At 45.2% G+C, this 11479-nt stretch overlaps 2 protein-coding genes across 7 annotated transcripts in view; one reads left to right on the top strand and one right to left on the bottom strand.

The window, feature by feature from the left end:
• Nucleotides 1–10250, top strand: part of TBCD (tubulin folding cofactor D) — a 261696-nt gene extending 251446 nt beyond the window's left edge. For both annotated transcript variants that reach the window (XM_075903520.1, XM_075903521.1), the window contains exons 38-40: nt 8–117; nt 4853–4937; nt 9200–10250. In XM_075903520.1, coding sequence (XP_075759635.1) covers nt 8–117; nt 4853–4937; nt 9200–9214 — 210 coding nt within the window. In that variant the 3' untranslated portion in view covers nt 9215–10250. The remainder of the gene's footprint in view (nt 1–7; nt 118–4852; nt 4938–9199) is intronic.
• Nucleotides 8582–11479, bottom strand: part of QTGAL (queuosine-tRNA galactosyltransferase) — a 360105-nt gene continuing 357207 nt past the window's right edge. For 4 of the 5 annotated variants that reach the window (XM_075903524.1, XM_014571338.3, XM_014571339.3 and 1 more), the window contains one exon: nt 8582–9324. In XM_075903524.1, coding sequence (XP_075759639.1) covers nt 9085–9324 — 240 coding nt within the window. In that variant the 3' untranslated portion in view covers nt 8582–9084. The remainder of the gene's footprint in view (nt 9325–11479) is intronic. The other variant, XM_075903525.1, reaches the window with a different exon arrangement.

The raw sequence follows: 11479 nt of genomic DNA, 5'->3' as shown, positions 1-11479 counted from the left end.
TTGCTAGATAAGGAAAACAGCAGCCAGTCAAGTGTATGAAATGTTGATAACCTACAGTGACATTGTCGATCCTGATATTCTGGACGAGGTCATGACAGTACTTAGTGACACCAGTTGGTAAGTGACACCATTGTCAGAGAAATTTTTAAAAATAAGGCCTGTTTTCATAATTCTCATATCTATTTGTTCATGAGAAAAAGTGGGAAAGAATCGTAAATGACATGATATCTTTATAAAATCCACTTATTATTTTATGCGAGCTTTTTAGGCCCAAAAGGGTTTTGCTGAAAGGAATCTTTCTGCCTGAAAGCTTATCTATTGTATATCACATACTGGTGATAAAAAGGGGACAACATTCTGGAAGTTTGTCTCTGAGACACTAGAACTAGATTGTGCAAATTGACAAACCTCAATTGCAGACAAATGTTCTTGGCATTTAGGAGCATTTACAGTGCTCTGAGAGAGGACAGTGTGTGGGCAGAGCGCTGAAGTGTGTCGTATTGGGAAGAAACTCTAAAATCCAGTACTCGCTGGTCCAGCAACATCCATACTCTGGCAGGACAGGAGAGCCCAGCTCAGAGTGGAGGTGGCCAGAGTCAGAAGTGCAGCTCAGGCTGGTGGCAGAGGGCCCAGCGGCCGAGAGTGCAGCCCGGGCTGACAGTGAGGAGTGCAGCCCCGGCCAGGTCCAGGAGTGAAGCCCAGGGGCCAGAGCTGGCGTCTAGAAGTGGGACTGAGGGCTATAGATGGGAGGGACCTTGACCTTCCCTGGTCCAGAAAACTCCTTGATTTGGGACCATGTAGGTCCTGAGGGAGGTCCAACCTGTTCTCATGTTTTCCTGTGAAATCCATTTCAGAAATGTTGAAACTTCCTTCTAACAAATATTTTGAAATAAAACAGTCTGGCGTTTCCCAGTGGAATGTTCACCTTGTGCATTTATAATACCATTTAAACTACCTTCCGTGGCCTTTGCCATCAAACCTCTTCTGGAAAAAAGGCTCCACTTGCAATCGTGAATTAATACAGTTGACTGGACCACAATTACTTGTCAGCCTTTTGAGTCATTTCTCTTGCTCTTTTAGAACACTTGTATCAAATGCTCTGCTGGTGTAGCGGCAACATTATCTTGTCCATGTCAGGTGCAGTGGGCTATCACGGACCCAAAGGTAGTAAAGGGTCAGTAGAGGTGGTGTCCTTCACCTGACATTCACCTAGTGATGAAAAAGGGGACTTCTCGCAGCCTCTCAACCAACATAAAATGAGAGAGAAACATGTGGCTCTAGGAAAGCAGAGTGCTGTAAGAATTGCTTTTTATATTTATACCGAAATGTTCATTTTCCCACAGCTTTATTTAGTGTTGCATGTAAAAATGAGCCTGAAATGTAAATTGTTAGGAAAGATAAAGGCTTTGGCTCTCCAGACTAATAGAGGGTGTTTTAAAGCAGCGGCCGGACCACGGACCAGTGCCAGTCTGCGAACTTCTGGCTGCCGGGCCATGGCTTCTTTGGGGGCTAGGGCACACTGCCCACAACCTGCCCTCTTGCCATGGCTGTTGGGAGAGGTGTGTCCTGCCCTGCCTCTCAGCCAACCAGTGCCAGGCAGGGGCGGGGTTTCCTCCTGGACGCAGAAGAGCTGTTCGCTGCATGGTGTGAGGGCTGCGTGGAGCCCGGCAAGGCCCTTCCCATGGAGTGGCTCGGGGAGAGGTCTCATGGGTGGTGCTAGTGCAGCATCAGCCCAGTCGGGGTGAGTGCGGCTCCCACCTGCCCCCCCCACCCAGTGCAACCCCCCCCCCCCCCCCCCCCCCGCCGTGGCCCAGTCTCACTGTGACAGGGGCCTCCCCGTCTGGCCAGTAGGGGAGCCCCAGGAACCCCTGGCTCTGGAGTTTGCATGGGCTGGTGGGAGCAGCCCAGGACATGGCGTGATTCTCTCACGCAGCACCACCGCCAGGGGCCGCAGTTGCACAAACGCCGAGCCATTAATCCTGAGTGACCGCCCCAATGCTCTGGCACCTGCTACTTCCTGCCCAAGTCCCCGTGTGAGTCACTTCAAGCAGCCTCCTTCTCCTGTCCCAGCTTTCTGTGCCCGGCCCTTGGGCTGCTGAATTGTGGGTTGTCCAGTTGATACCTGGTGTGTGCAACGAATAGAGAAAACTAAGTGATTGATTTCATTGGGGTGCAGTGTTACATTGTGTGTCCGGAAAACACTGACACTTATCTGCAGGAAATGCCACATGTTGCTCTTTGAAGGAACCCCACCTGCAAGCCAAAACCACTCTCCTACTCCTTGTCTCACTTCATCAGCCAACCAGTGCCAGGCAGGGGAATCGCTGGTTCGTTCCGGTCTGCTTTTGAGAAATGCAGACTCTCGTTCTGGGTAAAGGACTTTCCTGTGAAACTATCATATAGAAATGAGTTAACTTTTTAGCATCCAGCCTCTTTAGTCGCCATTCACATTAATGATAGGGAAGATAGTGAATCGCTCTTCTGTGTGTGAGAGGAGACCCCACTCCTGCCCGACACTGGTTGAGAGGGGTGGGAGAGGAAGGGGCTTGTGCGGAGGGAAAGAGGGAGGGGGAAGAAAGGGGAAGTTACCAAGGGGCAGGGTAGAGGAGAGACAAATGCCAGGCAGCCAAGTGCAGACAATGAGGAAAAGGGCAGGAGGGGAGGTGTCAGTGGGAGGAGGGGACAGGATGATGCTGGGAGAGGAGAGGGTAAGGGCATTGGGGGCTAGAAGGGGGAGGGGGTGGTGCTGGGAGAAGGCTTGAAAGAAGGGGTGGGCATGAGGAAGGCGGGGATGGAGCAAGTCATGTGTGAGAGCACAGGGGCATGAGGGCAAAGGGGGCAGGGGCAGTAAGGGAAGGGGGAGACACCAGGAGGGTGCAGGGGTAAGGGAAGGTGCAGGTGCCAGGGGATTCTGGGGTGAAGCAGAAGGGCAGACACCTGCAGAGGAGGGACCAGCACCAGAGGAGAGAGGCAGGGCAGGTGTGTAGAGGAAGTTTTTAGGAGAGGGGATGAGGAGGGGTAGCTCATATGATCAGAGTGGGGCTACTGGAGAAGTGGGCACAGGGGGGAGAGAAGGGCTGGTGGAGGGGGGCAGGTCTCAGGAGGGCCGAGGGCAGTGAGAATGGCAGGAGTCAGGACAGCAGAGGAGGGTGAGGGGTTGGGGGGCAGCAGGCACCAGGGGAGCTGATGGAGCAAGGAGAGGAGACATGGCAGCAGAGGGGAAAGGTAGAGGTTTATATTTATTAATAACTTGGGTGCCACAGTGGCACATCCAAACCAGCCACATGAGCTCTGTACTGGTGCACAACACAAAATCCATTCTGCTCATGGGAGGAAACTCTTGGAGGGAACCCTTCCTCCAGCCTCTCCACCCCCGAGTTAATGTCACACACACTGGGTTAATGGCAATTGCAGGATACTTGCATGAGGGGGGTTTGGTGGGGGCCAAACTAATCCCTATTGGTAGAAGGATGGTGGGAAAAGTCCTTAGAGAGGGGACTTTACTTCTGGTCATGTGTCCATCAGAGAAAACATTAAAAACATTCCCACTTCATCACAACAGGTGCAACAGAATAGAATATATTTGATGCACAATGGAATCCACAATGGGTTTGTTCCATGCTTATGCTACTATGGTGTTTGTGTGGATAACCCAGGAAAAAAGGGTGCATTTTTACATTATTTAATAAAATATATATCGGCTTACAGGGCGGGGTGGGGGTGGGGGACTAGACCCATTCTGGGCACCACCAAATATTATACAAACCTGCCACCCCTGGATGTGTTCATGACTTAAACATTTCCAAACTCTCCCATTTTAGTGAATTCTGCCTCCTCTTTCCTTTCCCCCACCTCCCTACCCCAGGTTACAGCCCAATGTCTCTGCACCCACTCCAGCACCCTTGTCCAGGTCACAACCCAGTGCCCCTTCATCCCTGCCCCTGGTCACAACCCCCTCTTACTCCATGTCCCAAATAAGCCCTGTGCACCCCTTTCTTCCTGCCCCTGCTCACAACCCCCTCAGATCCCTGCACTGCTTCCTACACCTTCCTCCTTGTCAGAACCCTCTCCTGCACCCATACCCTTTTCTGGACCCTGCACTCCTTGCTGCATCCCAATCCTCTGTCCCAGGTCACAGCATCCTCCGTCACCCAAACTCCCTCCCTCTCTTACTCCCCTTCTACACCAACATCTATCCAAGATCCTGCACTTCCTCCATTAATATCAGAGAAGAGTGCAGCCCTTGACCATTTACCAAAGTCTCGGAGTAGCCCCCGATAAAAAAATGATTGCTCACCCTGACCTAGATAGATCATCACACTCTGTCTCAATTGAAATTTATTATAAACTCCTGCTCCTGCTCTACTCTCCTTCTGGGGCAAAGAACTGCTTTATCTAGAGCAAGAAAAAGAACAAGAATGAACTTCAAATCCAATGCTGAAATAAAGGTTTGTTGTATGGCAAAGTGTTACAGTTCAGGAATGCAAAAATCTAAAGCAGTTGAAAAGAGAAGTAAGTATTAACCAGAGATCAGAAATGTTCATTAGTAACTCATGGATGACATCATCTTGAAATGACATTTCTACACATCGCATAATTGTTGAGTCCTCTGGTTTAACACGGAGTAAAAATTTTATATTTCTTTTGTACCAGTGAGATTAGAATGTTTTAAGAGTAAATATATTTCACTGTACTTTGAAAGGATACAGTTAAACAGTGTTGCCAAACTGTACAAGCAGTTCTTTTCATTGACTCTTGCACATTTAATCAACTTCAGTTACAAAAGTTGTTTTCCTTGTGGTTGGATTGAAAACATTAACATTAAAAGGAATTCTCTTCTCTTTCCTTGCAGGGATGCTGAATTACCACTAGTGAGAGAGAAGCGCAACTTTCTCTGTGACCTCATGAAAGTGCCGAAGCCGCAACTGGTATCCAAGGTAGAGTATAGGGTTTGTGCTGTAGAACTTTCCTGCAGAAACTAAATTAAAACCATCAGTTGTTTCAGTAACTATCCTGAACTTGTTAATGACATCTAGAAATCTAAGACCTATGTGGTTGTGCTATAAACCTAAGACTTAAGTATAGAATATATGGAATTGTCTGTCTATATGTTTTTATAAAACCCTCCAATCCCATTCCTAGAAAACATTCCAGACTTCTGGTATAAAACTCAAATTACTGAGACAATGCAATCATGAAATAATGTAGCACAGATGTCTCTGTTTTGAGGGAAAGAATGGTAAGAATTTCCTGTTCAAATTTAATAGCAAAACTAAAATTCCATGACACATGTGACTTCCTATAAATTGATTTTGCATGTAGGACAAAAAGGTCTTGAAAGATTCAGCAAAGTTGTAATCTAAAACCTAATAATAAATAAAGCACCTCTGAGAAGTGACATCTTGCAACAGTAGGAAAGAATGTCCTTGCTTAGGGGAGGGATAGATAGCTCAGCGGTTGGCCTGCTTAAACCCAGGGTTGTGAGTTCAATCCTTGAAGGGGCCATTTAGGGATCTGGGGCAAATATGTCAGGGATGGTACTTGGTCCTGCTGTGAGGGCAGAGGCCTGGACTCAATGACCTCTTAAGGTCCCTTCCAGCTCTATGAGATGGTATATCTCCATATATTATATTATTAGTTTAATATATACATGATGGACCAAATTTGCAGATAGGCAGCACAGTTTTGACTATAGCTCGTCCTTCATAGAAGGAGAACTCTGCATGGTCACAGTAATCTATGCTAAAGAAGCTCTAGAGAGGTTCTTTTCCTCCAGATATATCAAATGGAGGGCCAGAAGATGCTGACTAGCAGGATAAGCAGGCGAAATAGAACCAATGGCAAATATTAAATACACTTGGAGTTCTCCACTCCATTTTCCCAGTAGGTAGGATTTCCTACACGAGCTGTCTGCTGCATCTCATTACAGATCACTAGCCTGTTCAAGATTTGCAAGTTCTCATTTTTTGCCTGTGTGAGACTTGAGACAAAATTCTGTCATTTTGGTATTGCAATGACAGTCCTTGGAAACCAGATGTCCTTGCTTATCTAGATGTCTTAGAGTAGTTGCTCTCAATCTTTCCAGGCTAATATACCCCTTTTGATAATCTGATTTGTCTTGCATATTTAAAAACTTCTTGTTTACAAAGTTTTCACAGCATGATATTACTGAAAAATTACCGACTTTCTAATTTTTGCCATATAATTGTAAAATAAACAATTGGAATATACATATTTTATTTTCGTTTCAGTGCATAGTATATAGTCACTGTATATACTATACACTGTATACACTAGGACTGAGGTTGTGATGGAAATACTTGTTGAGAATCTCTGGTAAGAACAAAAGGGGGAAAAAACCAAGGGTGAGGTTATGGTAGGGGTCAATTACAGACCACCTACCCAGGAAAAATAGGTGGATGAGGGTTTATTTAAACAACTAACAAAAGCATCCAAAGCACAGGACTTGGTAGTGCTGGAGGACTTCAAACTATTCAGGCATCTCTTGGGAAAATAACACAGTAGGGCACAAATTATCCAACAAGTTCTTGGAATTTATTTTTATTTCAGAGGGTGGAGAAAGCTATTGGGGGGAGACGGCTATAAATTTGATTTTTAACCAATAGGAAAAAACTAGTGAAGAATTTGAATGTGGAAGGCAGGTTGGGTGAAAGTGATTGTGTTTCTAAGAAATGGTAGGGGGAAAGCAGCAAAATAAAGAAAGACAATGGATTTCATGTCTGCCACCTCCTTAGTCTTCCTTGTGCGTCTAATAAATTTACAGACTCTGTTCCTGTCTCTAGCTAGACTGAGCTCATTTTGTGCCTTCGCCCTTTCTAATTTTGCCCCTATATACTTGTGTTGTTTATAGTTGTCCTTTGTAACTTGACCTAGTGTGCACTTTTTTCAGGCTCCTTTTTGATTTTTGGATCATTCAAGATCTCCTGGTTAAGCCAGAGTAGTCAGGAGCTGTGTAGCAGGACCTGTGAGGGAAGATTGAAATAACTCGGTTTGTTGAGTCTGGAAAAGCGAGACACGGAGGGGACGAGAGCAGCTTCCAAGTACCTGCAAAGGCTGTTACAAGGAGGAGGGAGAAAAATTATTCTCCTTTATCTCTGAGGACAGGACAAGAAGCAATGGGCTTAAACTGCAGCAAGGGAGGAGTAGGTTGGACATTAGGAAGAAGTTCCCAAATGTCAGGCTGGTCAAGCACTGGAATAAATTGCCGAGGGGGGTTGTGGAATCATCCTTGGAGATTTGTAAGAGGAGGTTCCGCAAACACCTGGCAGGGGAAGTTCTCTTACGCATCACTCCCATTGGCCTGGAAGGTGTGCACTGGTGCAGCCACGCAGAGATTCAAACGCTACCCACCCGATTGGCAGAGCGACCAAAGCTAGGTTTTCTATTGCCACTGATGGCGCACAATTGCACAGGCCTCAATGCGCATAAAGATCTGCACATGGATAGAAAAGATTAGAGGGAACATTGCCTGGGCACTCTACAGGTAGGCATCCCCATCCCCTGCCCCTCCAGCACTGTTCCTTCCTCGGTCCCTCCCTTCCAGCCCCCACACCTTCCACCCACCCCTGCACCCTTCCACCCAGACCCTTCACCCCCACGCCCAGCGTGTTCCTGCACCCTACTTCCTGCCCAGACCCTGCACTCCCAACCTGCTCCCTCCTCCCACACATACAACCCCTCATTTTTTGGCCCTGCTGTAGAGGCATGGGGTACTCCACAAAATCTATCAGCCTCAGGACCCCAGAGGAGTTAATCTGCCCCTGGCTGTAATGGTGCCTCCAGTCCCATGAGGCTGGAGCCTCTTTTTTTTGCTGCTTAGTTGTCTGTGGTCCACACCCCAGTCTTGATGATGGTAGTTATGTAGCCTGTTATAAAACTAAGCAAATATCCAGATGAATTGAGGTACCTGCTTGAAGACCTGAGTACTCCTAGTTGAGAATCACAACCTTAGAGGATGGCCTAGACTTGGCCTACGACCTCCTTGTGATTATTGTATACACTTTAAATTTTGAAATGCTTAATTGATAAGAAATTTTGTCTGGAGAGGCCAGGTGAGTTTTATTCTTAAACTCTTGGAGACTCAGATGAAAAATTGGAAAGAAAAATGAATCTTCCCCTTTGATATAAACAAGATATTATGATGCACCTAAATGTGTGTTTGAGGAAAATTGCAAATACTGTCCTAGGAATCTTTTCTTTGATATCTTTGTATCCCATCAAAGTCAATAAGGTTAAGGGCACAATTTGGTGCTTTACTATTTCTTCCTACTTAAGTTTTCTAGCAATGCTAATTAAAACATTTCTGAACACTTGTTAGACCAAAAAAAGTTTTCAAGTAAACTGCAAAGCTATTCTTATTTCTGCTAGTTTTAACTAATGACAGTCCCATCTGCAACCTACTGAGCATTATTAGTGGAGGAGTTTCACGGCAGTTAGATTCAGTGAGACAAAGGTTTTTCAGAAGGTATATGAGAAAATACGCTGCACACTCAACCTTTGAGAGCTCACTTCATAAAAGTAGAGCACAAACTTAGACAAAGCTAGGCATAACATCGGAATCTTTTCATTTTACAAACCCCTTGAACTTTATTCTTTCTGAAAAACATGTCACTTGAACCAACATTTAAAATATTTCATCTGTTTAAAAGAAAATCTAGCAGATATTTACCATCTTTTAAAATGTGATTCACTTTTCAAACGTAATATCCTTCCGTTTGCTTGGTTGATGACATGAATACAGTTATTACTTGGATTGAAAGTACAGGCAGTCCCCGGGTTACATGGATCCGACTTACATCGGATCCCTACTTACAAACGGGGTGAGGCAACCCCGCACTAGCTGCTTCCCCCCAGCAGACCAGGGAGATGCGAAGCTAGTGCCGGCCCCCCCCCCCCCCCCCCAGCAGACCAAGGAGATGCGGAGCGGCTTTTCTCAGCAGACACCTCAGCTTGAGAATAAAGGACTGAGGGAAGTGAGGTGTGGGAGAATAAAACTGAGCTCTGGAGAAATGTTTGGCTAGAGTTTCCCCTACAATATGTACCAGTTCCGATTTACATACAAATTCAACTTAAGAACAAACCTACAGTCCTATCTTGTACGTAACCCGGGGACTGCCTGTAGTTGAGTAACCCCCCTAAAAGGAATTTCATGAGTTTTTTGTTTGTTTCCTGTCTGTAGAGAGCAGCACAGTAAAGCAGTTGGTGTTTGTTGCTTTGAAAACTGAAGCGCTCGGGCCCTAGTGTCCATGAAGGAGGAAGTGATCTCTGTTGCAGTATCTTGATGCACTGGAATCTTAGGTTGAGCTACAAAATACAACGATTAACAAAATTAACATGAAGAGTAAAAGCATCGCACAGATATCTCACTGGAAAAGCTGAATGTTTATCAGTATCTGACTACCACATAAAGAAGGCAACAAATATCTACTTTCAATTCTTAAATTTGTCATCGATAGCCACAAGATGGCAGTTTGTCCTCAAGAGCTTTGTCATAATTGAGCTGCTTTTGAATGCCAGTGTTTTGCATTCCATCAGTAAAGCTGAATTAATGTTTCTCTTCTAAAATTTTAGAACTTGTACTTGTGTATTGCATATATTTATAGTTGTAGCTAATGTTTATGGGTCAAGACACACATGCTTAAGATGATGATGTAACAATTTGGAGTGGAAGAGACCTTTTTCATAGTGGCAATACTTAATGGTAATTAAAATCTTTCCTCGTTACCTGCAGGTAAAACCTCTCTCAATAACCTGTTCTTTTATTGCCATCAGCCGACTTATAGTCTGCAAGCAAAAGCAGACAGTCTTCATTTTGGTAAGGTCAAAGCCTAAACTACACAGACACTGCTGAATAGTGTAACTGAATAGTGACTTTGTGCTAGGAGCTTGAGTTCGAGACATCAAGCAGAACCCCACTTTTGTAGCTGAGGAATCAGAGGTGACAGGTCAGTGCTTCCGTCACTGCCCTTACTGCTAGACCTTTTTAAAAACCAGTCATCCATTATCAGCTCCTCTCAGCAGCTCCATGGGCCTCTAAAATAGATCAGTGACTGCAGGCTACATTGAGACTTAACAGGATACTATAGCTAATAAGTCTTTTTATATGTAGTAAACTCCACCCCCATTTTGTATGTTACAACAATTTATAGTGGAATAGCATGTAGCTCAGGTCTTTAAGTAATGGGTCTCTGGGTTTGCTTGGAAAATAAAAGGAAAATGTACGTGTCTTATGTAAATGACTGTATTTCTACCCTCCCTCCCCACAGTCTGGCACAGGTTGGGGTAGGGAGGCCACTTAGCTGGTCTGGTGGCCAACAAAGTCAAGCCTTGTCCCCAGCAGGCCACTCTCTTGCTGGTGTAGTGGCCCAGAGGTCACTCTGAGGATAGCTGTCCCCTGTGCTCACTGCCCCCAGTGGTCACACTACTGGATAGCTATCAGCCCCCTCCCTTTCTATGTTACGGAAAACAGTCCCAATCCAGGCACTTCCCATTGTCCAGACACAACCAACACCTGACCTTGCTTTGTTAGGACGCTGTGTACCACGTTTAGTGGTCCTAGCTCTTACTGTTTAGTAGTTGTTGAACAAACAGACTTGCAGATGGATGGACTCTGACAGATGCACAAACTCTCATTCATATATAGATTATGCCAATTCAGAGTTGCCATAAATGACATGGTTAGCAAGTAGAATAACCACATTTATTATTCACTTTGAACAGCTATTCAAAACCACATCTCCTCTGATATTCACAATTAATCCCTGTTTGTTGTGACAAGAAGTTGTCCAATTAACATAAACACCCACATACGTGCTTGTACATCCAAGAACCTGGCCAGTTTTTGATGTGTGAATTATGAGAACATAACAGCTCTAAACTTGCTTGCTTTAAGCAAAGCTTTTATTCCACTTTACAGTACAGACTTGCAGCATGCTCTGCTCCAATAGAGAGGGTATGGACACTGATTTTTTTAAAACTTATCTGAACTCAGGAGTAGGAGGAGGAACAGAAAGATCTCACAGGCTTTTATTTTGCTGTATAAACCCATTTAATTCTTTTTCTAGATTCATAAGATAAGCTCATTATGTGACTGACTTGTGACAAGTGTATTGAATTGTTCTGTTCCTAATGCAGAAGGGAAGGAGAAATTTCCAAACGCTTGTTGGTTTGGTTTTTGCACAACTGAATAAGCCCAGAAAACAGCTTTTGTTCAAATTTGGGCCAAAATGATTTAGGGCTAGATGTGAAGTATGTACACACGTCAGTGGAGTGGCCCACTACTCTGGAGGACCTGTCTTCACGAAAGGCTCATCCCTCAAGTGCCACTCCTAGAAGGTAGCCATGTAGCTCTGGAGAACAGAGGTTTTCAAACGGGGGGGAGGGGCATAACTCCAGATGAATGTTCCAGGGGCTGAGCGACATTGCCAGGCAGCTTGGGCATTAGCTTGCAGACAACCTC

Source organism: Pelodiscus sinensis, chromosome 20 (assembly GCF_049634645.1).
Source record: "Pelodiscus sinensis isolate JC-2024 chromosome 20, ASM4963464v1, whole genome shotgun sequence".
Taxonomy (NCBI): Eukaryota; Metazoa; Chordata; order Testudines; family Trionychidae; genus Pelodiscus; species Pelodiscus sinensis.
Note: the sequence above shows the minus strand (reverse complement) of the source record. Positions and strands in the feature narration are given on the sequence as shown.